At 50.5% G+C, this 26999-nt stretch overlaps 1 protein-coding gene across 1 annotated transcript; it reads right to left on the bottom strand.

Moving 5' to 3' along the window:
* Positions 1 to 9188: 9188 nt before the first annotated feature.
* Positions 9189 to 24453, bottom strand: Nt5c1a (5'-nucleotidase, cytosolic IA). The gene is made up of 6 exons (XM_028854507.2): positions 23829 to 24453; positions 17317 to 17484; positions 16815 to 16944; positions 13323 to 13445; positions 11332 to 11516; positions 9189 to 9987 (listed from the first exon to the last, which is right to left on the bottom strand). The coding sequence occupies exons 1-6, from the start codon at positions 23952 to 23954 to the stop codon at positions 9610 to 9612; spliced, it is 1110 nt and encodes a 369-aa protein (XP_028710340.1). The 5' UTR covers positions 23955 to 24453; the 3' UTR covers positions 9189 to 9609.
* Positions 24454 to 26999: the final 2546 nt, after the last annotated feature.

The raw sequence follows: 26999 nt of genomic DNA, 5'->3' as shown, positions 1-26999 counted from the left end.
CACTCGGGGCCCGACTGTTGCCCGAAGACTCGGGCACCGTAAGAATGAATCCAGCCTTTTGGGGCTGCAGGAGGATCTAGTCTCTCAGGACTGAAGCACTTTCCCTTAGCCCAGGGCATTTTTATTTTTCTCAGTATTTACAGAGTAGCCAGTTGATTCCCATATGTTCAAAACAACCTGAAAGAAACTCCCAGAAATACAATGCCAAGTGCAAATCCCTTGATTCATCAGGTACCACAGTTTTCCCGGTTTCCCAAACCAAGTTTTGCATAGGCCTTTGTGTCCCCAGAAGACTCTGAGTCAGGATTCACATAAGGCAACAAGAGAAACAAAAGGTGTCTGCTAAACAAAAGACCGGTTAGGACTAGGTGCTACTCTCTGGAGCCCAGCCTGAGTGAGTGCCGCCATACTTGTCAACCTCATATCCTTCCCATCTCCTTTTCCCTCCCACTTCATCCTTACCCTTGATAGTTCCTGAGGAAATGAGAGTCCATATCAGGAGCTCCGCTGGGGTGTGCCAGTTTCTCCTGTTGCTGTGATAAACCCCTGACGAAGGTCACGTAAGGGAGAATGGGCTTACTTTAGCTCACAGTTCAAGGGTACCGTCCACCATAGCAAAAGCCAGGGCTGGAGATCTTTAAGCAGCTGGTCACATCAAATCCACAGAAAGTAGAGCAATGCATGCTTGTGTTGAGCTCCCTTCCTTCTTCTTATATAGTCCAGGACCTAAGCCTAGGGAAGGGTGTTGCCCCCTGTTAGGGTGGGTCTTCCCACCTCAGCTTCATAACAAATTCCTCACAAGTTTGCCCGGAGACCAGAAGAACCCTCACGGCTGTGCCTAGAGGCTTGCCTCCTAGATGTTCCAGATCCAGTCAAGTTGACATGAAAAAGTCTGCCTTTCGGGGCCTCAGTCTACCACCCACCTCAGAATCTCCCCCATGAACAACGGTCTACAGAGAGACATCAGCATCTCTGGATTTTGTGCCGGGTTTGGTGACCCATTTCTGAAATTCCAGAACTTGGGAGATTTGATGAAGGAGGATTTTGAGTTTGAGGCTTTCCTGCGCTAAATGGCTAGGCCTAGTCTCTCTCTGAAGCTTGGGGACAATTTTATTAGGATCTAAGAGAAAAACGGCAGAGAAAACAAGCTGCAAATCCCGGCAGTTGCTAGGAGAAGGTAGAAGAGAAAGAGGAAACTGAAAACTGTGCCGATTGTAAGCAGCCTCCTGGTGGAAGGGTGGGGGGAGCTTCAGTGAGAGTCAGGAAGCTCAGAGCATTAAGGAAAGCGTGCCCAGGGTCTCACTGTGTAGCCCTGACCGAGCCTGAATCTGCAATGTAGACCAGGCTGGTCTCAAACTCACAATGATCCACCCGTCTGTGCAAGGATTAAAGGCATAGTGGCCCAGCCTATGCTTAGGCTTTGGGGAAAAGAATAGAAAGAAGAAAATGAAGGGGGCAGAGAGATGGCTCAGCAGTTAAGCACATTCTTCCAGACAACCCAGGTTCAATTCCCAGCACCCTCACGGCAGCTCACAACTGCCTGTGACTTCAGTTCCAGGAGTGACTCAGAAAACTGGAGTAACTCCTAGAAGCCCACAGTTCTGTGACCGAAACTTGGCAAGCACCTGCAAGACTTGTCTTTCTTTTCTTTTCCCTTCCTTCCTTCCCTTCCTCCACCCTCCCCTCCTCCTCCTCTTCCTTCTTCTCCTCCTTCTTCACTTTTTTGAGACATGGTTTCTCTGTGTAACAGCTCTAACTGTCCTGGAACTCGCTCTGTAGACGAGGCTGGCCTCGAACTCACAGAGATCCCTCTGCCTCTGCCTTCCAAGTGCTGTAATCAAAGGCGTGGGCCACCACCTCTTGACTTGTCTTAAACTGACAACAGAACCAGATTTCTTAGGGCTTACACCAGCTTTTGGATTCATTTGTAAGGAATTTTTAAAAAAATGAAAGAAGAAAACAAGACAATATACATACATTTGGATGGCTATTTATTTGGATGGCTTTTAAGAAGCAGAAGCCCTTGTAAATGAAGGCATAGGACGAGCATGAGGGGAAGGACTCACAGTAATAAGCATGTAGCACCCGTTGTCATGTGACCAGGAAACGAGTGGGCAGAGCGGGAGCCACTGATGTACTGAAAGTAGGCACTAAGAAAGGTGTGTGCCCACTCTGGTCCCAGGGGGTCACATAGACAAAGGAGCTCATGCTCCAGCTCTCCAAGGAGGCACTTGGGGGTTGATGAAGAACAGCAAGCCAGAGGGGTCAGGGGAAGGAGCCCAGGGCAGCGGAGAATAGAGGTAAGCAGAAAGCTACTGCTAGGCGGCTCAGCACACTATTTATGTGCTATGGCTTCATTCTTGACTTTGTTCTAAATAGGGGACACTAGGACACTATTGAAAAAGGAAATTGGAAGTTAAGGTTATAGGTGTGTTAATTTAAAATTGAAGTTTGTGCCCATTCATTCAGTTTTTTGTTCTGAAACAGGATCTCACGGCGTAGCCCTGACTGTCTTGGAACTTGCTATGTAGACCAGGCTGGCTTTGAACTCACAGAGATCCACCTATCTGTCTCCCGAGTGTTGGGATTGAAGGCGTGTGCCACCACCGTAGCCAGTGACATTCAGGTTCTTGTTTTGTTTTGCTCTTTGATAGGGTCTTGATAGGTAGGCCAGGCTGGCCTTGAACTTAGCATCCTTCAATCTAAGCTTCCAGTGCTGGGCTAACAGATGTGTGCCCCACGTCCAGCTTGTACCCAAGCCTTTAAAACACACCGGGGATGTTCTACACCATCTCCAAGGTCTCATAAAGACCCCAAGCTGTGGTTTGAGGGTAACGTCCTTCCAATCTCAGTTACTTGAGTCTAAAAGTCCCAATTCCCTGGGCTGGAGCCAGCCAGTAGGAGCAAACTAGAGATTGGAGGGCTAGATTTAGCCGACAAGATCGGCTTCCTTTGGCCTGTACAGTGTTTTCTAAACTTGAAATAGTTGTCAATATTTGAAAGTTCAGATTTCTAACTTCTCAGGAAAAAACAACAAAAACAAAAACAAAAACACACTGTGGCACATCAGGCCCCACCAGCCCACATTTCTACATGGCAGGGGTGGATAAACAGGGACCCCAGGTCCCATTTTCCCTCTCAGAACTTAGCCCAGTGCCCTCTGCTCTGTTTCCTGTGGGGCTCCTGTAGACACAGGGTTTGTGACCCCGACCCACACAGTATGTTTGCAATGACCGTGGCAATCTTCTGATCGGTGTCAGCTACAAGTCTAGCCTTGAACTTCTGCCCTAATTTAGTGGCTGACAGCCAAGAAGGCATATTCAGCCTTGGCCAGGAGTGTAAGACACTGGCCTGCAGGGTTTTGGGTTGCCTTATGGAAGCTCTTACTTTGCAAAGATGATTCAGTCTCTAAGGCCCCTGGGTGTGTGGGGGTGAGGCTCACTGGGGAGACACTTCCCAGTCAAGATCAGAGGTAAATCACGTCTGTCAAAAACAGGAGGCCTCTGGGCAGTGGTGGCACATGCCTTTAGTGCCAGCACTCAGGAGGCAGAGCCAGGCGGATCTCTGTGAGTTCGAGGCCAGCCTGGTCTACAGAGCGAGATCCAGGGCAGGCACCAAAACTACACAGGAGAAACCCTGTCTTTTTTAAAAAAAAAAAAAAAAAAAAAAAAAAAAAAAAGAACAGGAGGCCAGGAAGAAAGTCAGCTTGCTGTGGCCTTTAGCTCCTAATCAGACCATGTTAACCCTGGCTCTGTTAGAGGAGGGAAGAGATGTGTGGAGACTGAGTCAGCTGGGGTCTGTTCTGCCACTTCCTCCCCAAAGCTGTAGAGCCACAGGGGTAGGAGACAGAGTTCAGAGGCAATAGAAGTGGAACCTAAGCAGAAAACTAGAGAAAGACTGAGAGACCTGGCCTCCGTGGCCCTCGGGTGAGGGCATGTGCAATGCTCATGAGATGATGGGAACAGCTAGCAGCATGCCCGTGAGATGATGGGGCAGCTAGGACCAGTTCCCGGGAGTGATGCTGCTCATCACCTGTGCGGCCCAGGATCCTCAAATAACAGAGACAGCCATCTGTACACACTCCAAGCTTGCAAGTGTGTGTGATACACACAGGCACTCAGACACACGTACACGTGTGCACACACACAGTCATCCAGCCAAGAAGTCTGGGCCATCGCTAACACCCGTAAATGCGTACTCAATCTGTATAGAGGTACGTAGTCACAGGTGTTTCCCCATACACACCATCACAGTGGTTTTCGGTGAGAGCCGTCGGCTGGCTCATCATACAGAGATGTTTTACAAACATTGTCAGAGCACCTGAAGTCCTTATGAGAGTCCAGCACAGTGATGGGTAGCGTGGAAGGAGAGAAAAGTAAACCATAAACTACAGGCACAGCCGAATGCCAGTCTGCACTGCCACCTACTGGCAAGAGAGGTTTCTGCACCTTGCCTTAAGGGCAGAACCTGGGACACTGTCTTCAGTACTGCTCAGTGAAGCTGCCAGCCATGGGGCCAATGGTCCTCCTCCTCCTCTTCATCATCATCAGATTCAGCTGGAGACAGGTGAGAAGCTGGCATCCTCAGAGCTGCACCACAGCATCAGAGAAGGAACATCAAGGATCATGCCTGCCTGCTAGAAAGCAATCCTTCATGCCGTCCCAGCTGGGACAGGCTGTCTGAAATGCCACATGAAGAACCTGAGGCCAAGCCTGGGCTTTGTAAGGGGGACTATCGTGATGGGATGGTGACGTCAACCGTGGCAGTAGGTGAGACAGTTTTCGGTGTTTGTAGTGGATTGTAAGGGTGGCTTTGTGGCTTGCACCTCATGCTTGGAGGAAACGCCATCTTTTAGTGGAGTCCGACTTTTCACTCCATCAGCATCTTCCAAGCCAAAGCCTTCTGGGGACCCTTGAGAACTTGTTTTCAGAGAGCGAGTGAAGATGACTCACAAGATCTGAGGGGCTGGTGGAGTCAACACTGGACGCTTCACTTGATGCCAAGCCTACGTTTCACAGCCATCCGCTTACCAGCACGCACCAGGGCTCAAGGGACTCCATGAGGCCAATGGAGAGCTGAGACCACAGCTGTAGAGATGGGTGCTGGAGAGCCAGCAAGGCCACCCATGTTCCAAGGTCCATCAGCTTGAGAGGGTGAATTCAGTTTGACTGGCATCAAATTTATGAATCAAGCAAATTGCAAATTACAGTACTTGGCATTTTAAATCCTTGAATGTTAGGAAAGGATTAGATAGTCACCAAGTCCCTATCTCTTCTCCCCCTTAGCTATGGAGCCAACTTCTGTCCTTAAATGCTTAGGAGGATGTAACCTTGTTTGTCCCCGTGGGCCAAGGGTGTTTGCCTTGGTCCAAGGTCAACAGATATTCTCTTAAGAGGGTCAGATAGTAGGTATTCTCTTGGCTTTGGAGTTTCTGTTGCTACCATTAAATTCTGATGCTGCAGTGCATCTATAAACCAAAGGCCACGGTGTTTAAGACAACACACATTTCTTTACGACAACAGGCAATGGATCCAATTTGGCCTCAGAGTCCTTAGACGGCCAAAGCCTTAATTAGCTCAACTCGGAGATCTGCAACCTGAGTTTCACATAGCTTGAAGTTGTTCAAAAGCAGTTTAGTGGGACTGCACATGTCTGGGTCTAATTTAAATCATTGGTAGTCAGGATGCTCTAAGCAAAATGTGCCTGCTCAAGTGTGTCCCAGCTTTTCTTTTTTCTTTTTGGTGTTTCGAGACAGGGCGTGTCCCAGCTTTTCAACAAGTCGGCTTCAGGTGAGTTCTTCCAGTGAAGACTTCTGAATTGAGCATCTCTCGCCACTATATGGAAAATGATGGACATCCAGGTCCCAGCATCAGACCGTCCCAGCACGGACACCTACTAGCTGGGTGGCTTTGAGAAAGTTATGATAGCTCCCCAAATCAGTACGTCCAGGACACCTCAAGAGGGTAGACATGGACCACAGCGCTGGCATATCCTCAAGCAGGCTGGATCACAGGAAGATGCAGCATTCCAGTGGAGGGCCCAGGGGACACCCAGGGACTTGGGGAAGGGCTATTTACTGCATGCTATGAAGGGCCTTTGCTATTCCAATCATCGCTTTGACGCACACCAATTGAACAGAGGTGGAACATGGAATCTGTCTTGGATTTGAACTTCTTGCTTCCGTTTTCTTTAGGAAATATCCTGCTGTATTCCCACTCATGTAGTTGGGCTGTCATGCAGGGGAGGGGCATGCTTTCTTCTTTTTGTGATGGGGTCTCGTGTAGCCCAGGCTGGCCTTGGACTGGCTCCACAGCTGAGGATCACCTTTACGTTCTGACTCCTCCCACCTCCATCTCTCCAGGGTTGGTATCATAGGTGTGCACCATCGTACCTAGCTGACGCCATGCCAAGGGTTGAATCCAGGCATTTGCATTCAGTAGGCGAGCGCTCTACTGACTGAGCCAGATGCTCAGCTATTTACATCTCCCTCCCCCAAAGGGAGTTCTGTAGTGATGATCTTAGCAGTCTCCATGCTTAATAACAAACAGAGCTACTGTTCTGCTGGCTGAGTGGCAGTTCCATGGGGCCTGGGACTCTGTTGGCAAGCACTTCCTGGGAGGAATGTTCTGCCAGACCTAGGGATGTGGTGCTTCCAGCTAAAGGGGTCCAGTGTTCTGGGAGCGGTTGATTCTTCTGTCCCAGTGCTGCGGTCTGAGGCTGGGTCTGCAGCTCTGATGCTCAGCTGGTTTTTAAATCCCCTGGTAACAGAATAAACAATGCTTCATGCTGCCAGGCTCCTCTTCAGGCCCTTGAGTCCATCAGGAGGACTGTCTGGCTGCAGCCGGAGCCTGCCCCCAGGACTTCTGGCCTTTTATTCCAGCTCCAAAAGCTTTTGTCCAGGCTTGAGATGCTCATTTTTGGTTTCAGTAATAGAATTTGGGCCTTTCCTCACTGCCCAGGGCTGTCTGTAGCTACTCATGGTGTCTCCAGTGAAACCCACAGCTTCTTACCGCACCTTATCTTCTTGCTTCTGGCATGGTACCATTCCTGTTTCCTGAGAGACCTGGAAGGGTTTGCAGTATTCACGACCAGGCCCTGGGCATAGACCTCACGCATCCCAGCATCCAAATTTGGCAACATCTGGTGCAGTTTTCACAGTACACAGGCCTTTTCTGGCTGGGTAGCCTAAAGAGCTTGTACTTTGCATATCCTTACAAGCTTGTGACCCCTGACTGTGAGCCTGGGCGGGTACCCTTCAAGGGGGTGACTATGGCCTCATGGCGGAAGGCTGCTGTGTGATCCAGTGAAGATGGAGAGTGCCCTGAGGCTAAGCTTCTTCTCTCACCCCCTCTTCTCTTCCTTGCATCTGTTCTTAGGTCACACAACATCTCTGACCAGGCGTGGAGAACCAGTCGTAGAGGACCAGTCGTAGAGGAAGCCCCTTGCAGACTTGGTTCTACCCGGAGGCCACCTCCGCCGCCCACAAGGGTCCTGGCTATAATGATGAAAATGACCTTGTGCAAAATCACCTTCGTGTCTTGCCCTCCCGGGTGCAAATAATGCCAACGGCTCTGTAAAGCAGCTTTGTCTACCGCACGTTCATCTCTGCCTTCCAGGAACAGTGTCCTCATGCTGCAGGCACAGACAGGAATGGTGTCCGCACGCTGCAGACAGACAGAATGTGTCCACACGCTGCAGCACAGACATGCAACAGCACAGATGCACGCTCAGCCCTGTGTTTCTTGTTCGGCCCAAGCTGGAACTCATTTCCAGGAGCTCCTGAGTCTTCTTTGTCCTCCTTCCTGAACCTGTTACCCCGAGACACGCTGGCCAGAACATGTACTCATTCAGATCCCGAGTCAAACTCCTAGCAGGGCAGAGGTTAGAGTCTCCGGTTGCCCTTCAATATCCAGGCTCCTCTCCTGGCCCTCTGATGATGCTTTGGGTTTCCTCACTGCTGGCATCCCTGTGGAAGCCAGGGACTCAATGTACAAATACATGTCTGCTTGCCCCTCTTCCTAGGGGACCAACCATCCACTCTTCCGTCCTTCCTCTGAGTGCCAGGGCTACTTAGCAAAGGAGGAAGTGACTATCACTCATCATGTGGAGAAGAAAGGGCTGCGTGGATTCATGCAAAGGTGGAGTCATCATTGGTACCTCTCAGGGAGCTCAGCCCATCCCAGAATCCTTTGCACAGCACTCCAGTGACAGCTCATCACCTCCAGGGTAGCTCTGACTGGCTTTCCCCTATCCACAGTAGACTCATGCTGGTGCACGTTCAACTCGTCTTTCTCTAAGCCATCACGTCCTTAGCGTCTTAGATCAGATCAGACCTGACACTTCCCACGTCTCCCTGCAGCAGCTTGCCCTCAGACTCAGCCTGGACAACCACTCACTTTAGGGCCTGTGCTTTCTCCAACTTTGGGTCTAGAGCTCTCTCTCGATGCTGGGAGAGCTTCCTCACAGCATGGCAGGTAGCGGTGACTGGTAGACCCAGCACTGAGGTGAGGAGGTTGGCAGGCAGAACTACTGAACTTTCCCTAAAAGCTGAAGGTAAAGGAAACCCAGAGTTGGCAAGCCACTGAAGTCCACTCCAGCTAGAGCCTACAGTGCCCCCTACGGGCTAGAGGAGAATTTGCATGTAGGCTACATTCCTCTCATTTCTTTCCCCAAACCTTCCACCGGGCAGCTGATGGTCCATGGTCCAGGTTAGCAAACCACAGGAAACAGCGGGCTATCCTGTGCAGTAGCTTCCCAACATGGAAAGATACAGGCAGGGCTGCTGTGCAGAACTGTGCATATTTCCCATTCTATGGGCTGAGGGGCGAAGGGCTGGAATCTAGCCTGTGTCCTGGCTTAGGCCAGAGGAAGGACCATCGTTTTTTGTAATTCATTCACCTGGACAGAATGTCATCTTGTAATCTACATAGGTGCCATAGGTACTAGCAGCCCCAGCACAGGATGATTCATTTGGGGCACAATCTTGTAAAACCAAGCTTGGAAACCACCTAAAAGGGAGAGGGGTAAACTGAGGCTTATGAAAAAGAGGGACTTGGGCCGGGTGGTGGTGGTGCACACCTTTAATCCCAGCACTTGGGAGGCAGAGGCAGGTGGATCTCTGTGAGTTCGAGGCACAAAGCTACACTGAGAAACCCTGTCTCGAAAAAACAAACCAAAACAAAAAAAAAAAAAAAAAAAGAAAGAAAAAGAAAAAGAAAAAGAGGGACTTAAGTCACGCAGTCTACACCAGGTCTGTCTGCTTTAGATGCCAAATCCGCCCTCTCTCACACAATGTTCTCTGCACTACATGTGACAGTTTTCATCCCAAGCCCTTTGGCATTCTGGCTTCTCTGACTATACCACTCTCTACCCACCAATGTCTCCATGACATTCAGGCTACCCTGCAGAGTCCTGCTTTCCCAGCCAGGATCACAACAGTGTTTGGCTAGCAGGGACTTCGAGAATGCTGGCCCAGTCTTCCTAAGTTCCTTGGAGTACCTGAGCAGAGGGAAGAGGATGGCATGCAGGAGCGTGGACAGTGAAGAACCAGGAAAGTTCACCAGATGAGGTCTGGAAGTGTGACGGGTTGCCTGGAGCAAGGTGACTTAGCTACTGCGAACCTAAAGTCTGCTTAGCAACAGCAGCAGCAGCGGCAGCCCGTCGGGGTGTCTGGGCCACACCGTAAGGCACATGGGCAGCCACTGTGCCCATCTCCTGAGCCCCAGCCACATGGAACATCTGGTCATCAAAGAAGATGTGTGGGCGGATCTTCTCAAGAAGGGGGCCCTTGGGTGCTCCGGCTAGGAATAAGGCCTCATCTGTCTCCAGGCCCCAGCTCCGCAGGGTCTTGAGGGCCCGGGCCCCAGAACTGGCTGCACTGCGCGCTGTCACCAAGTAAGTGCGAATTGGGCACTCCAGCCGCAGACCTTTAGAGTAGAATTTCTTCTGCAGTCTACCCAGGGCTTCCAGAAAGCCTTTTAGGGGGCCCTATGGAGTTAAAGAGACCTTGTAAGATTCCCCTCTCCTAAACATCTGCCCTTTCATCCTGAAGCACCAGTGACTAGCTGTTGGAGTGGGAAATCCCTAACTCTTGGTGGTTTTGTTCTGCCTGTTGGGCTCCTGTGTATATACAGGGCTGTAGGTCCCTGTAGTCTGGGGTCTGTCCTAATGCGATTGGGGCTATATCAGTATAACCATAACCAGGGCAACTGTTGCTAGGCATATCCATCCATGTCTCTTGCAGTGATCTGTCCTATAAATGTGGTTGTCTGTGTTCATTAGCAAAGACGGAATTAAAACTAGCTAGTAATGATGCCAGGGTCACCTGCCAACCAGAATGGACTCTATCTGCGAATATTGGGACCAGAGAGGCCAGTATGTAACTACTGAATATGTGCCTGCCTGTGGACAGACACGAATGTGGCTCAGGGTGCTGGGCTCAGGCTCTCTGGGGTCAGGGAAAGCACCCACAGCAATGAAGCTACTGCAGACATGTGAATAAAGAACGAGACGATGTAGAAGGTAGCTCATTTTCAAAGCAATTGGAAACAAGGAAAGTGGGCTGCTTGTCTTGGGGACTTTCCTAGCTGGGTAACCTGGGGTAAGCAGGGTTCTTCTGGGTCTCTATCAACCACTTAGTGGGAAAAGTGTCCTGCCCTGGGACACATTTGGCGTTCCCAACAGGGCTGGAGGAGAATCCCATTGCTCCACCCGTAGGGAATTTCTAACAAGCTCCAAGACACATTTTTGTTCCAAGAGAGCCATTGAGAAGTATGAGGGCAAGTGAGCATTCTTATCTATCAGTGAAGGAAAGAGGCTTTCTGGAGGGATGGGCACTTACTCAGAAGGGAATCTGAAGAGAGGAGCTGAGGGTTACAGGGAAAGAACCGTGGATTGGGGGTGGGGGGCGCTGGTTCAGATTTTTTAGGAAGGGATGGGGACTTCAGAGAAGGGTTGAAGACTCGGAATGGGTGTGGGCGTTTCTGAGAGGGGATGGAGACCTCAGAAAGGGGTTTGGAGGAACAAAGCAGGGAGGCTTCAGAGATGCTTGGAGAGCTGTTCGAGGCCCCAAGAAGTGGGGGACTGGACTTGAGTGAGGGGGTGGGATCCAGTGAAGGAGCGGAGTCTCATTGAAAAGAGCCAGGGGTCAAGTGAGGGAGAGGTTTAGAACTCAGGAGGCAGAGGCAGGCAGATCTACACAGAGAAACCCTGCCTCAAAGACCAAAGACAGGGGGAGGGCGCCTTGAGTCTTGGTAAGAGGACCTGGTGGGAATGTGGGCTTGGTTCTGGGGGGTGGGGGGGTTATTCAGGGGTTCTGGGAATGTGGAGCACCTGTGCCAAAGGTTTGTTCTCGTGGGCCTTCTCATGCTCGAAGAACCTGTCCAGCCCGTGGGCCTTGACAATGCGCTCGGACTCGTCAGAGAAGAGTACTGCGTCCCCATCGAAGGCCACGCGGAGTTGGTTCTGGGACACAGCTATGTCCCTGCTGGGGCTGAAGATGGTGGCAGCTGCAATCCCTGCACAGAGAGAGGTCAGTGCTGTCTGCAACACGCTGTCCTTGTTCCACCGGCGCCCCCAGGCTAGAGGCAAGCCTAGCAAGGACTCCTACTGGGAGCATTTTAACATTGGTGGCCCATGGATACTGGCCGTGAGAATGTGCCGCAGCTACAGCTTCGAGGGGTCACTCCGAGGGTCCCCATTAAAGGTCTAAAGTCTACCTCCCTCACAGCATCTTTGTGAAGAGCTCTGGAGATGTCCTTGGGCAGGAAGACACTGAAGATCTTTTTTACCAGCCAGCGTGAAGAAATCTGAACATGTTAACGCTGAAGATCACGCTGGTGTGAACTAGCCAAACAAGTCTTGGCTGGGAGCACCGGACTCCTGTATCCCTGTTCTTTTTGGAGCTCCTCACCCTCTGTGGACCTGCCGCAGCCTGGGAAGCATGTCTTGAGGTGGGGCCACTCCCTCACTATTGATCCCAAGTTACATCCTTTCTCTGGGCCCAGGTAAAGTTAAGGCTCCTTCCAGTCTGTAGGAGGCTGAGCTCTCAGGCTGCAGAAGGGATGGGTGGGTGTGGACACCCTCTCTACAGTCACCAAGCATCCAGGTACACTGAAGTCGACTGGCTCAGACTGTGTGAGATAATGAGCCTGGTCCTGGGAGGCAGTATAAACTACATGTGATAATGTATATAGACTTTCTGCAAGCGGGGTTCCTTCGGGATGCAAGAACGCCCACCAGGGACCAAGGCTCCAAGTTAGAATCAGATGAATGCCCCTCAGCAGTCTTCATCTCTCTAAAGGCCCCTCGACCCTGCTCCTTGGGAATCTAGGGTCTCGGAGGTAGACTTCCGCAGAGCTCTGGCAAGAGCTAGCAGGACAGGTCTTACAGCAGCTTCACTAGCCTAAGGATGCCCAGGGTAGGACCAGGTCCTGAGTATCAGGCTCCATACCGTCTCAACTCTGTCAACCTAGTGCCAAGATGACCCAGAACCCCCTGCTCTGAGCAGGACATCCATCTGACCACTCTCCCTGGACTAAAAGTCAAATTCCAGGTGTAGAGAGGCACACCTACAGGTTAGTTAGTTCGCAAACCCCAGCCAAGGGTGTGATGTGTCTAGGGACATGCCCTCTGGGTCCTGGCTAAAGAAAGCCTCACCAACACGGAAGGGAAAGAGGTATTTGACAGAGGGATCCTGAGTGTCCAGCCTGAGTATACATTCAGGCAAATGGGCGGTCGGTCTTTCCGCCTCCGTGGGCTCCTGTTGGGAGGCCCGAGACCATGTCTGTCGCCCCAAACTGCCCCTTGAAAGGGGCACAGGGAGTGGATTTCTCACTATCGAGAGTTGTAGCTGAGTCCCCTAATCTCACCACAGCACTGGCCAGCCCAGCTGTGGGAGATGATCATTCTTGAAAGCCTGCCGCTCAGGCTTGGCTAGATATGGACATTCCCTCTTTCTCATTGGCCCGGTGATGGATGGAAGCTTCCTGATCACACAGGAGTCAGAACTCCCATCAGCCCAGAGTCATCTGAGAAAGCATTAGTCTTCTGGGCTGTAAGGGAAGTTTCCATGGAAACAGAAGGCTAGGTGATGATGATGAATGTACGCCATGGGAGGCGAGAAAGGGAGATGAGAAAGGGGTTCAGGTGGGCTTTGTTTTCACTTTACAAGACAGATCACAGGAATGTGTGCACAGGTTCCCTTGCAGTTACCTTGGCAACGTCAGCACTTGTTCAGAGCTTCAGGACCAGGCTTCTCCCCACTCGGGACCCCTTATGTATGGGAAGGTGTTCCCATAGTCTCCTTCCTCATTCTGACTTACCTGCATCAATGGCTTCTCGCACTTTCTCCGAATCAGCTGACAGGTAGAGGTTAGTGTGATAGGCCTTGAGGTAGCAGATGGGGCTGTTCCCACCTGTCATGCAGAATCGCTCAATGAACAGGTCTGTGGAGGGAGAGAGTCCCCAGATGAGGCCAGGGTCAAACTTCAGGCCTCAGAATAGTCCCTCTGTGCCCCGTGCGAGCCATCTTGGATCGGAGCGGTGGGGCCACAGAGTGACCCTCTGTTTCAGCCTAGCATTTCCCCTGCATCTTTCTCAAGGACACGAAATGATGACACGTCTGGAGAAAGTCCCTGGCTCACAACATTCCCTCCTAGTCAGTGGCCTCAAAAGATGGACGAGAGACCCTGTTTTCCTGGTCACAGCTGATTGGATAGGGGCAGACTCTGGACCCCGCTGAGCCAATCAGAGTCCAACCTGGGTAGCTTGCTTCCGGGCTGCAAAAGCTGTATGTAAATAGTTGCTGGCTGACTAGTGGCTGCTACCCTCAGCCACTACCCAAGCCCTGCATACAGGACTGTTGTCCTCACCGTCCACAACAGGCAAGGGACTTGACCCTGCAGAGGTCCCCAGGGCTGTACTCAAGCACCGAGTGCTGCCTATTCTGATCTCTCAGCACCTGTGGTTAAATACTGTTACCATCAGCCTCCCACTCGGGAATTTGAAATCAGTGCTATAAAATGCTGACTGGGGCCTACGACTGAACACATGCAGCCTACAGGGGCCCTGCTTTATTCCCCAGCCCCCAGAATAAATAAATAAATACTTTTTTTTTTTTTTTTTTTCAAGACAGTGTTTCTCTGTGTAGCTTTGAGCCTTTCCTGGGACTCACTTGGTAGCCCAGGCTGGCCTCGAACTCACAGAGATCTGCCTGGCTCTGCTTCCCGAGTGCTGGGATTAAAGGCGTTCGCCACCACCGCCCGGCTAAATAAATACATTTTAAAGTAGTGAAGAGGAGCTGAAGAGACGGCTCAGCGGTCAATGACACTTGCTGTTCTCTCAGAAGACCCGAGTTCAGTTCCCAGCACCTGCATGGCAGCTCACAACTGTCTGCAACTCTAGCTCCAAGGAATCTGATCCCTCTTCTCACCTTCAAAGGCGTCCTCACACAGGTGGTGTGGCATTCACTCACAGACACACACAGGCACACACACATGCATGCAAGTTTAAAAAAAAAAATTAGCAAAGGCAGTGAAGCCAGGCGTGGTGGTATGTTTTTAACCCCAGAACTTGGGAGGTAGAGACAGACAGAACTCTGTGAGTTCTAGGACAGCTAGAGTTAAATAGAGATACCCTGTCTCAAAAGGAAAAAAAAAAAAAAGTAAATGGTAGCATGTGTCTACAATGTCTGAAAATGCAGTGCTGGGAAGGTTAGGGTAGGAGGCTTTCAAGTCTGAGGCCAGCCTGGACTATACAGTAAGATCCTGTATCAAAATTAAGTAAATTAAAATAAAATAAACACCAAACTGGATGTTGGCTGTTTGAAACAAGATCTTGTAAAGCTAGAAAGATAGGTGGGTTGGTGTTGGTGGTTTTTTTTCTTTTTTATGATTTATTATTTTTATTTTATGTTCATTGGTGTTTTGCCTGCATGTGTGTCTGTGTGAAGGTGTCAGATCCCCTGGAACTGGAGTTACAGATAGTTGTGAGCTGCCATGTGGGTGCTGGGAATTGAACCTGACTCCTCTAGAAGAGCAGCCAGTGCTCTTAACCACGGAGCCATCTCCCCAGTCCCTGGTTTCTCCTTTTTAACGGTTATTATGTATTTGGGTGTTGTGCCTGCATGTGTGCCCATGCTCCATGTGCATGCCTGGTACCTGTGGAGGCTGGAAGGGACCTGGAAGCATTTGGATTTCCTGGAACTGTAGTTACAGATGAAAACAAGGAAAAGGCTTTCTAAAGAAGCACAAGGACCCTTTTGGCCCAGAGAGAATACAAGCCCAAGAGAGATGGCCAAGACTTGGATTCTGGCCTTTCTGGGTCCAATTTTACTTCCTGCTCTGTGGTTCTGAGTCATTCTGGAACTGACAATGGTTCCCTTCACTGGAAGCTTGCTCCAAGAGACTTAGAACTTTCAATCATAACTGGACTCTTTCACTCCGAACAGCCCCTGATTCTCCCATCAGCCTCATGAGGCTTGCTAGTCTCCTACAGTTAGAGAAACTGAGGCGCAGAGAAAGTAAACGCCTTTCCCTGTTACACAGGGACTGAGGCCTGTCTAGCGTGGGCTGCAGCTGGCTTGTGCCAGCTTGCAAGAGTCAGCTATTAAATATCCAGGAATTTTATGAGCCAGTTATGTTGATCAACCAGGAGTGGCCAGAAATGGGCCACGGACAAACGACCTGCAAACTGGCAGCATTTCAAACCAGTTTTGTTTGTTTTATTTTTACAGGTTTTTGTTGGTGTTTGTTTTGTCTAGACAAGGTTTTTCTCTGTGTAGCCCTTGGCTGTTCTGGAACTCACTCTGTAGTGCGGGCTGGCTTTGAACTCAGAGATCAACCCACCTCTGCCTCCCAAGAGCTGGGATTAAAGGTATGTGCCACTATACACGGCATTACAGTCTTGTTGTTATTTTTAATTTTTTTTTTTTTTGGAGACAGGTTCGCATGTAGCCTAGGCTGGGCTTCAACTTACTATGTCTCTGAAAATGTGCTACTGATCCACTGAGGCACAGCTGCTGGATTGCAGGTTCCTATGCCACCGTGCCTTCTTGGTTTTTGTTTGTTTGTTTTGTTTTTGATACAGGATTTCTCTGTGTAACAGTCCAGGCTGTCTTGGAACTTGCTTTGTAGACCAGGCTGGCCTCGAACCCATTGAGATCCTCCCGCCTCTGCCTCCCAAGTGCTGAGATTTAAGGCATGGATCACCACCAACCGACTTTTTTTTTTCAGAACTGAGGACTGAACCCAGGGCCTTGCGCTCTACCACTGAGCTAAATGCCCAGCCCATTGTTTGTTTTTTTTTTTTAATGCAGTGCTGGGGATCTAACGAAGGGCTTCACGCATGCTGGTCAAACACTCTACCAATTAAGCCACACCCCCAGCTCCTTGTTTGTTTGTCTGTCTGTCTGTTTGTTTGAAAACAGGGTCTCGTGTATCTCAGGCTGGCCTTGAACTCACTATGTTGCTGGAGAAGACGTTGAATTCCTGGTCTTCCTGTCCTCATCTCCTGAGTGAAGGTATTAAATGCATGGCATGCAATTACCATACCTAGTTTTTATGCAATATTGGAGATTGAGCCCAGGACTTTCTTCTTACTAGGTAAGCACTCTACCAGTTGGACTGCAAACCCAGCCTTATTTGTTTTAAAAGACCAGGTTAAAAATGCAATAGAATGCCAGGTTAGAACATCACTGGGTGTAAGATGGCAGTCTGTAGAGCCTGACCCAGCCTGACCCTGCAGAGGTGTGGCCTTCCCCCAGGGGGCGTGTGAGGTCACTGCATCCCGCGTCCATCCCCATCACGCTTACTTACCATAGTGGTTGATACTGTTGATGAGACGGACTCCCACTTGAGCATGATTGTTAGTCATGAGGACAATGTCAAAAACATCCTCGCTATCGGGATACAGCTCCCGAAGCCGCTTGTTCACAGCCTCCAGGGCCTGGAAGGGAGAGAGCAAACTCCAGTTCAGAGTCCCAGGGATTGATGAGTTGAGTTGGTGGCCAGGGATCCAGTGAGAAAGAAGAGGGGAGGCCAGGGGCAGGCTTGATTTGGAACGAGATCTGTGCACACCACCACCCTCTAATGCCATTTCCCACCATTGTGTGGGTTGTTCACTACTCAGAGGCACGTCATTAAAGGTGGATAAATGGCTGGCTGATCTTCAAACTGGTTACCCATTCTAGGACTCTATCAGTCCCGAGGATTGGTGGCCTCTTCTTCCCACCAGTTTGCTAGCTGTGGGGTTTGCCTCTTCCAGGCAGAGCTTCTTACAAAGGCATCGTGTGGGCTACTTAAGGAACTGCCCCCTCACCTTCACAAAGGGAAAGGCTGGTCCAGGGCCGAAGGGCTCATTCTCATGCTCCAGCTGGTAGCGTACATACTCCTCCACACCCTGCTCCGTGTAAATCCTCTGCTCCTCGTCCATGCGGAACAAGGCTCTGGAGGACACAGCAATGGTGACCGCGTTCTGAGGCTTTGGCTATAAGAAGAACAGTAGGACAGGCCATTACTCGGATTCACCTCGAGGCAGGTGTATGTGGGCAAGCCCTCCCTGGACCCAGGGATGTGGAGAAGGCCAAGGCTCTGCTCCAAAGAAAGTCAGCCTTGGGCAGAGTCGACTCTGGGCTGGTTCCTGCCGGAGACTGGCTCCTTATTTAGGAGTGTGATGGGAAGGAGGGCATGCCCTCAGGGAGTTGCAATATTGTTGGCCATCTGGACACCACAGAAAAAACGAGTACAACATATATAGCCAAAGTGTGGCCACATTGAAATGACTCCCCAATGGTTTCCATTATGAAAGAAGAGCTGCATGCCCTCAGGAAGAAATTAGAGCCCAGAAACACAGTAATTATATAAGATTTTTTTAATCTGTAGCTGGATCTGCTTCCTGAGCTGCAGACCCACATATAAACTGCCCCAGTCAACCAACAGACCAACAGACACTCCAACTTACCGTGTCCGAGGCTGAATTTCCCACCCTCTCTCTCAAAACCCAACCTCTCCCCCCCCATTTCCTCATCTGTGCTCAGCACCACCATCTACTCATCCAGCCTACCACTTCATGAACAGACAGCGGAAACCAGGAAGTAAACCTTCACTCCCCTGTCCCCACCCTTTCCCCACGCCCTTCCGCATTGATTAAGTGTCCAAGCCAACCATACTTGGAATTCACACACTTTTTCTTCTCTTCCACAGCCCAGGCCACCATCACACAGCCCAGGCTACCCTCTCCACATTGTCAGAGGGTCTGTCTAAAGTGCAGACGTGATCCCAGCCCACCTCGTCGGTGGTACGGAGTCAAGCAGACAGCTTTTCCTACAGAAACAAGAAGTCCTTTGCCACAGACCCCTGCTTCCCTTCTGCTCTCCGCTTCCCCTTCCTTCCCCAGCTTTGCTCAATCTCACCTTGCTCGCGTCTTTGAACACCTTCCCTTCTCTGACCCTGAACACGATGTTCCCTTTGCTCACTGTGCAGTCTCCCACAGTCTCTGTCTAGTCAACACGTGTCCTCGCTCTGGCTCTCCATTACGGTTGGTTCCTCTAGAGAGTCTGCTGAGGAAGGGTTCTGGGGAGGAGACAGGGCTCCTGCCCTCAGAGCTCATCAGGGCATGGGGAGAAGATGAGGGAACATAACAAAGAGGCCAAGGGATGGGACAGGAGGTGGAAGCAAGGTCTCGGTGACTGGCTTTAGGGGAAGTCATGAAAGGAGAGGAGGCCTTTGGGGAAGACCTTGAAGGAAGAGGCCACAAGAATTGGTGAGCACAAGCTCAAAGCCTTCACGAAAGTGAGCAGAGGCCAGGGCAGGGGAGGGTGTAGATGAGACTGGAAGGATAGGTAGGAGCTGGACTTCAAAGGGCCTCCTCACAAGAGGGTCCTGGCACTCCTTCCCAAATGCTGTATCTGAATGTATCCCCCCAAATCTCATGTTGAACTGTAATCCTGAATGTGATCATAGTAAGGGATAGAGCCTTTGGGAGAGGTTAGGACTTTTCTTAGGAAAAAAAAAAAAGTCACCTGAGTTTGCCTTGAACGCATGAGGACTTAGCTAGAAGTTACCATCTTTAAATAAGAAAAAGGACCCCAGTCTTCTGGTTCCTTATTTTTGGACACCCAGCCTCCCAAGCTGGAAGAAAGAAATTTCTGATGTTTACAATGTAAGTCATCAGTCTGTGGCACTTTGCTGCAGTAACCTGAAGGGGCGAAGACATCCGACTTGGATAGGATGGAGTGAGGAATATGCCACCATGGACAGCAGCTGGACCCTAACTGATTTCTGGGAACGATCAGAACATGGGTGTTCAGGGAGGTCATGGATACCACTTCTCTGTGACAGTCCTAGGGTTGTGATCCTTTACAGATGAGAAGAGAGAGGGGCAAACTGAAGCCAAGACTTAGAAGTAAGTGGACCTAACACCCTGGCTTGTTCATGATAATCTTGTGGATGATTTATTTAACCCACTGCTAGACTCCAACTGATTGGCAGCATTGAGTTATGCTAAGCTGGGGACATGTTAGGAAGCAAGATAGGTTTGATCTCTGTCCCCAAGGAGCTTCTGACCATTCTCTGTGCAAGAGATCCATGGCATCCTTTAGAAGATGGGGAGAGGATCATGCCACCATGGACAGCAGCTGGAGAAACTCAGAATGTGGGCTTTGCAGGGAACGTATGGACACCACTTCTCTGTGATCTGGGCAGCTCTAGAAGCTGGGACTTTATGGAAATGCTCTATAAACTGTGCCGGGTGATTGTAGAGTAACTTCAAATGTGGCAGGTGATGCCAAGACTTGAAATCTAACTTCATGTGCTTAAAAAAACAAATGTGTAGCCGGGCAGTGGTGACACACACCTTTAATCCCAGCACTCAGGAGGCAGAAGCAGGTGGATCTCTGTGAGTTTGAGGCCAGCCTGGTCTACAAAGCGAGTTCCAGGAAAGACACAAAACTACACAGAGAAACCCTGTCTCGAAAAACCAAAAAAACAAACAAAAAACAAAAACAAACAACCCCCCCCCCCACAAATGTGTGTATGTATGAGTGATGTTCGTGTGTTGAGCCCAGAAGTGGATGGCAGTGTCTTCCTCTATTACTGTCCACTGCATTTTTTTTGCGACAGGGCCTCTCACTAAGCCTGGAGCACACTTACTGGCCAGTGAGCCCTAAGCTCCAGATAGATATTCCTACTCACTGACTCATGCACACTATCATACATGGCTTTGATGTTGCTGCTGGAGACCCAAACTCAGGTTCCTTGTGCTTGTGTGCCAGGCTTACCAACTGAGCCATCTCCTCGGTCCCTAAATTCACTTAATTTTAATGAATTTAAGCATTTCCTGTGGATAATGGCCAGTGAAACCTCAGAGCCTCTAATTAGGAAGGGAAAACCCAAAGGTTTCTGCAAAGTTGCTTAGCTGACCACAGCTTGTATTCAGCTTTTAACTTTAACCAAGAGAGTGTAGGTGGCCAGTGGGGCCCATGGAAGACAAGAGTGGCAAAAAAGGCACCCCTCCTCTGAGATTCAACCAATTTTGCCAGTTTCTGGCCACCTGTGTGTCCAGATGTCCATTGGGAATTTCTCAACCTCGTCAGCACTTGGGAGCTTTAGAGACAGTCATCATTCACACAAAGACAGAGAACCCCACTGCCTTCCATCCACTTCAGGCAGGTCCCTGAATCCGGCTCCAGCCCATGCAGCCAGTCAAAGCCTTGTTCTTCACTTCGGTCCCATAGTTCCCACCAGATTCCTGGGCCTTGGGGCTCCGTTAGCTGAATTACCCAAACTGCCTCAGAGCGTACTCCAGCTCATTGCAAGAAAAATGTCTTGAATCCCCCAGGAGTATCTATTTCCCTCTCACAGATGAGGAAATGGGGCTAGAGAGGATCAGGGTTCTTACTTTAGGTCACACAAAAAAAAGTCAAGATGGGCTCTCAAGTCTCCAGTCTCTAGTTTGGGCTCTGTCCATATAACAGCCTCCCTGGTATGAGTCTCCCAGAAAATGCTGCCTTTTCTTCCTTCAAATAGCTTCCCTGGACACAACCCAGCTTCACTTTCCATATTTGGGAGAAATGATGAGAAGCATTGTGTCCTCTTCCTGAGATGCTTCATGATGGGGTACTCTTCCCCTGAAGAATGATGGTCCCCAGGACAGGCCCCTGCCTCCTACTCAAGTCACCCTGATACAAGTGAGGTGAGGGAACCCAAACGCCTGTAGACTGTCCAGCCTCCCAGTGGGTCTGAAGGAACGGGTGACGGGCTCTATCCAGAGCCTGGAGAAGCTGAGCACTTGTAGACTGATCCTCTTGTGCCTGACCGAGTCTCTTAACACCCAAATCATATGCTGTGATGTGCACCAAAATCAGAACGTCCACTCCAGGCTCGGAACTGGGTCAGAACAGCCTAGGAGCTCAGCCCGAGACTACTGAGCTGCAGGGGGCCACAGTCTTGTCAGTTCTCTGAGACTCAGACTGATCGCTGTGGCTTTGGGGTGAAGGTGAAGAATTAACAGAGGGTCTCCCAGTGCCACTGGCCTGCCTGAGCAGCTCCCACTTAGACCAACAATCTGTCTATTGCAGTCAAGATAGGAACATAGCAAAATAAACTGCTATTTCTGGAAGGCCATAGGAGGGATGCTGGGAGAGAGGAGGACAGGATAGCTCTGGGTGAGGGCCGCTGATGGCCTTGGCTAGGTTAAATATTTTACTCTAACTCCTGGGAATTGAAATGAGCCCAGGCCAGGCCCCAGTGGGGCCCATGAGGCTTGCAACCCCCCCAAAATAGCCTGTGGGAAGAGGGCTATGACAGGAAGGAACAGGAGCTGGGAGCATCACCTAATCAGACAAGGACTTGAGGGCTGATGAAGGGGCTGTGACTGACCATAGCTGGTTCTCTGACACTGGGGAAGGAAATGGATTTTTGAACACTGAAGATTCACCCCTGCTTTCCAGCATTTGTCTCCTCCCTGTCCCCCAGGCCAGGACATTAGTCAAGCTTTGCTATCTCACTGGCGTGACGGCAGCCAGACCCAACCTTTCCAGTCCACCCGATAAACAGCCCAGTGTCATCGTTATAAAATCAAAGTGGAGCCAAGTTAATCCCTGCTTAAAAAAAATAAAAAAGACCCTACAGCAGTTCCATTATGATTTTCATATTTTTAAAAGGCAGGTTGACCTTTTAGTCAAATGAATTCTTAGGCAGAACCCCAATGTGTAACGCTAGCCAACTATGTAATTGCTTTAAGTCTATTTTACAATTCAGATTTGATATCTCCCTCCCTACCAACCTCTCTACATGAATGTATTGGGTACAAAGCTAACCAATGAATACAACAGTTTGGATAACAATACATTTGAAAGCAAGAGTTAGGACACTCACTACCACAGACTTAAGCTTCAGGATCCAGCCAATTTATGTTTATGTTTCTGTACAGTCCTGGTTCGAGCCACTAAATACCTGAAAATGGGAAGAACTGCTTTTTTTCAGTTATTTAGAGTATTTTTAAGAAGTAAAAATAAATTGGATTCACGGCTCTGATGACTGCCTGAGAGCTGAGGCTCCCCAGAACCCAGCAAGAAAGCCTCGACCCCACTAAATAAGATCCAGGCTCCTTCACAAGGTACTCGGCAGGGCTGTCCCCGGCCTGGGAGCCTTTGTGGGTCCTTCTCTCAACAACAACCTTGCATTTCCCACTCTGTATGGATTCTGAACAAAGTCCTCAGCTTCAAAGACAGCTCCTTGCTTTTCAACCATTCTTCCCCCCCCCCCCCCCGCTGCCCAGAGGCCACACCCACTGAAGCCTTAAGACAGTCCGTTCAAATGCGTTTCCCCAAAGTCTTCCTCTCTGTGCTCCCACAGTACCACGTGGGATCGTTTACCTGAACATCCCACCATCTCTACAGCCTCCGTGGGCACGCTGCAAACTCCTGAAGACAGGCAGGGCGCAGCTTAATATCTCAGTCACCAGGATGAGTGAAGGCCTAGAGGTGACAGTGGGTGGAGTGACCTCCCGGGTAAAGTCACTAGAGTGAAGAGTGGGATGCTTTCAGGTCAGAATGGAGGTCCTTGTGTGATGCCTCTGGGCCAGCTTCTATTCTCAATCCCTGGCCCAAGCTACTAGGTCTAAGGTGGTGGCATGAACAAAGCCAAGGTACTTGTCCAAGAGAGGAAGAGGAATTCTTGCCTCTGTGTGAAGCTGCAAAGGGCTGATACCTCCGCTATGATTCCTGTATGTTAATGCCCGCCGCGAGTCACAGGCATTGTCTAGGGTGCAAAGCCCAGCGTTGGGAGCGAAGCCCTGAGCCTGGAGCAAGCAGCAGTTTCTTTAAGATGCTGGGAGAGCGACCCCTCTGGTTCCCTAGGGCCTGGGTCTCCAGTTAGAGCCCAAGCGCCGAGGTTTGACTTGGGAAGCCGAGCTGGCCGCACGGACGCCGGGGACCTGAGAGCAAAGCCAGCAGCGGGGTTTCCAGGGTCGAGTTGCTGAGCCCGGGGCGCTGCTGCCCGGGTTGCTGACCAGCTCTGCCAACAAGTGCGGTCCGTGCGTCCGGGGCTGCCAGCTCCGGGAGGGGATAGGCCCCTGATGACCGCATGGGGGAGGGGGATTTTGGCGTGGAACCTGAGCCCGGGATGGGCAAAAAAAAAACAACAACACTGCCACCAGAGCAGAGCTCCCAAAATAAACTGGAGCCTGAGCCAACTGCCGGGCACATTCTGGGGCGGAGGAGCTGTGTCCCCTCCGGGAGGGGCTCCACGAGTCCCTTTCCAGAGGGCTTGAGACCCCTCCCTGGAAGTGGCCCGTCCAGTGTCCCCCCAAACCCAAGCCCTGCTTTTTACCGATTTGGGTTTCTTCTTGGGAGAGAGATTGTCATAGAAAGTCTTGGCATCCTCCCAGCGCGGCGTCGCGGCGGTCTCTGCCCCTGGCCCGGGTTCACGGGCCTCCCGAGGCTGTCCGGGTTCCATGCTCGGGCTCGGATCCGATCCGGCCAGGCGGGAGCAGGAGGCAGCGGAAACGCGGGGCTCGCAGGACTGGGTTGCGGGAGGGAGGCGCGTCCCGGGCGGGAGAAGCAGGCGGGCAGAGCCGGGAGGGAGTGCGAGTGAGCCCGCCCCGCCCGCCGGGGGTGGGGGACAAGCAGGTTCAAACGGCCGCTGGCGTTTAGGGGACGGCGGAGCTCTGGTTCCCCGACCGACCCAAGTCTGAAGCAAATCGGGGGGTGTGGGGGGCGGAGGTGATGCCTGCTTTCTGGAGCAGTCCGGCTGGAGCCGGGTTTGTAGGGTGCTGCGAATTCAGGGTTGTAGGGATGAAGTTCAAGGGCACCGAGAAAGGAGGAAGTCTTACAACTTCCCCACTAATAAGGTGATTCCCAGAAAATGAATAGGTAAGCAAGCACTTCTCCAAACTAACAGACCGCTTGTTGCCAGCATCCTGGGACTCTCTGTACAGCCGCCTTTTCTCAAATCCCGGGACATCCTGGACCCAGAGAAAGTGGTGAATGGACAGCTCCGTTTATGAACAGGGTCCTCATTACAGGTGGGGGCAAGTGTGGGACCCAGGTCTTCCACACACAGGCGAAGGGGCTCTTGAATCCAAGGCGATGGTATTGCTCGCCTAGTGGGCAACACAGTCAAGTGAGATTCCAAGAGATTCTGACCCGGTTCACGTCTGTTATCTTGTCTGCCAGCAGAGGGCATGCATTTCCAGGTGCGGAACTCGGGGACGTTAGGGTTGTAAGGTGGCTGGAAGAAGGGAAGGGAGGAATGGGGTCTGGGACCCAAAGAATTATAGCCTAGCATTTTAGAATTTCAGAGTACTGTCTACTCTGGTGAAGAGCCCTGTCTATCTGTCCCAAGGCACAGCCACCTCTCAGAGATCGATAGGATACGCCTGAAAAACACTGGCCTAGCTGGAGGCGTTCTTTGCTTGGGACCTGGGAAAGAGTGCAGCTTTGTTCAGCCTCCACCTTGTCTTGGCAGAAGCCAAGTAAACTTTGTTCCATAGCTGTTTCCTCCTGGTGAAAAATTCCCTCCTGGGAGGTTCGGAGAAACTTGCAAGGCTCAGGAAGTCCAGGAAATTTACAGACTTGGGGTCCCCTCCCAATGATATAAATAGCAAAGTAGACTGGGAGAAGAGAGCATCTTTGGTGATGTAGCTGCCCGCAAGCTGCACTGGAAACTCCGACGTTGCAGTTTTCCCGAGTTGCCCAGATTCCTGCAATAACCATCACCCACACACCCACCTGTATGTAACCCCGGTGAGCTCACCGGTTCAGTAGGCTGGCCTTGGATGAGATCACTTCGGGTGTTGCCTTCTAGCTGGAGTGAAGAGAGCTATCTCCTCTGGAAAAGCAGTAACATAGATTTGGGTGAGAAGAGAAGGGAGATTAAAAAATAAAAATAAATTGGGGAAAGTAGGTTTGAGGTATCCTTTTCCAGACTGGAATGAATGGGGATGAGTGCTTTATTTACATAAAAGTAAGCCATCCCCAGTAATTTGTCTTGAAAAGATGACCGGGGCCAGTCAAATTTCTCTTTCTTAGAATAGGGAGCTGTGTGGTCAGTCTCAGGCATGACTGAGGATGAAGTGTAACCATCTCCCCAAAGGCCTGGATGAACCTCCACACAGGGTTATCGTCCATCTAAAACAGAGGGCGCGTGAGCAGGGAAGTCTCTGCGGGTGGATGCAGGCAAAGATGGACACAGAGGATCCCGTGAGAGAAACCTGTTGCCCCGACAGGGAGCTGCCTCTGGTCATGACCATTCCATAAGGCCCGGCTACCGTGGCTAGTGCCAGATTTCCACGTAGAGGTTGAATAAGCAGGGTTTGGTTAATGGTTGGGACAGAGCTCTGAGATAATAAGAATAAACTCCCAGAACTGTGCAAAGTTGTGCCCAATGACAAGAAGTTATCTGGGGTAGAAACAGACAGCCACTAGATACAAAGACTAGAAAATGGTGCACTCAACCTTTAATCCTAGCATTCCAGAGTAGAAATCCTCTGATCTCTGTGAGTTCAAGGCCACATGGAAATAGCAAGATGGTGCACATGCTTTATCCAGAAAGCAGCCTTTAATCCCAGTGGTGTAGAAAGCAAAAAGATATATAAGCGTGAGACAAAAACTAGAAGCATTTTGGCTGGTTAGACTTTGTGGTTAATTTGGCTGTTAGCATTCAGGCTTTTGAGCAGTAATTCAGCTGAGAGCCATTTGAGGACACAGAGCCTCATCTGAGAAAACCAGATGCCGAGTGAGATGTGGCTGTTCTGTCTCTCTGATCTACCAGCATGACCCGATAACTCGCCTGCTCAGGTTTGATTTTATTAATAAGAACTTTTAAGAATCCTGCTACACCAATACTCAGGGAGCAGGGTGTTCTGAGACTGACTCCACCATTTCCCTGCCCCTACTGACTGATCGAGGAATGAATGATTGTGCTGCTCCTTCCGGGCAGTCACATGGATGCCGGGAGACTTTTTTTTTTTTTTTTTTTTTTTTTTTTTTTGTGATTGTTGGGTTTTGTTTCTTTGTTTTTGATATAGCATCTGCCTATGTAGTCCTGGCTGTCCTGGAACTTCCTATGTACACCAGGCTAGCCTCAAACTCACAGACATCCTCCTGCCTCTGCCTTGCGACTGCTGGGATTAACCATGTGACACCATGCTAGGCTATCCCATTTGGGGGTCTTACCTGGGGAACTATGGGAGCAAGTGAAAGAATACAGAGAAGTCCTGTCTGGGTCAGTGAAGTCGGAGAGATGGGGGAGGGCGAAGGGAGGGTAGGGAGAGCGGGCGGCGGGAAAGGATGCAATGCTCAGCTTCCAGACCCAGTGGGACCTGAGCCTCTAATTATGTGAGCCAAAAAGCCGTGTGCTTAAGCTCCTTTAGCTTGTGTTTTTGCCCTTTATTTTCTCTTGTTTGTTTTTAGACAGAGTCTTACATCATTGCTAAAGCTGTCCTAGAACTCACTATGTAGCCAAAGCTGGTCTCAGACTCAAGACAGTCCTCTGCCTCAG

This window comes from Peromyscus leucopus, chromosome 2 (genome assembly GCF_004664715.2).
Source record: "Peromyscus leucopus breed LL Stock chromosome 2, UCI_PerLeu_2.1, whole genome shotgun sequence".
NCBI classification, from domain to species: Eukaryota; Metazoa; Chordata; class Mammalia; order Rodentia; family Cricetidae; genus Peromyscus; species Peromyscus leucopus.
The sequence above is the reverse complement of the archived record's forward strand: the minus strand, read 5'-3'. Positions and strand labels throughout refer to the sequence as shown.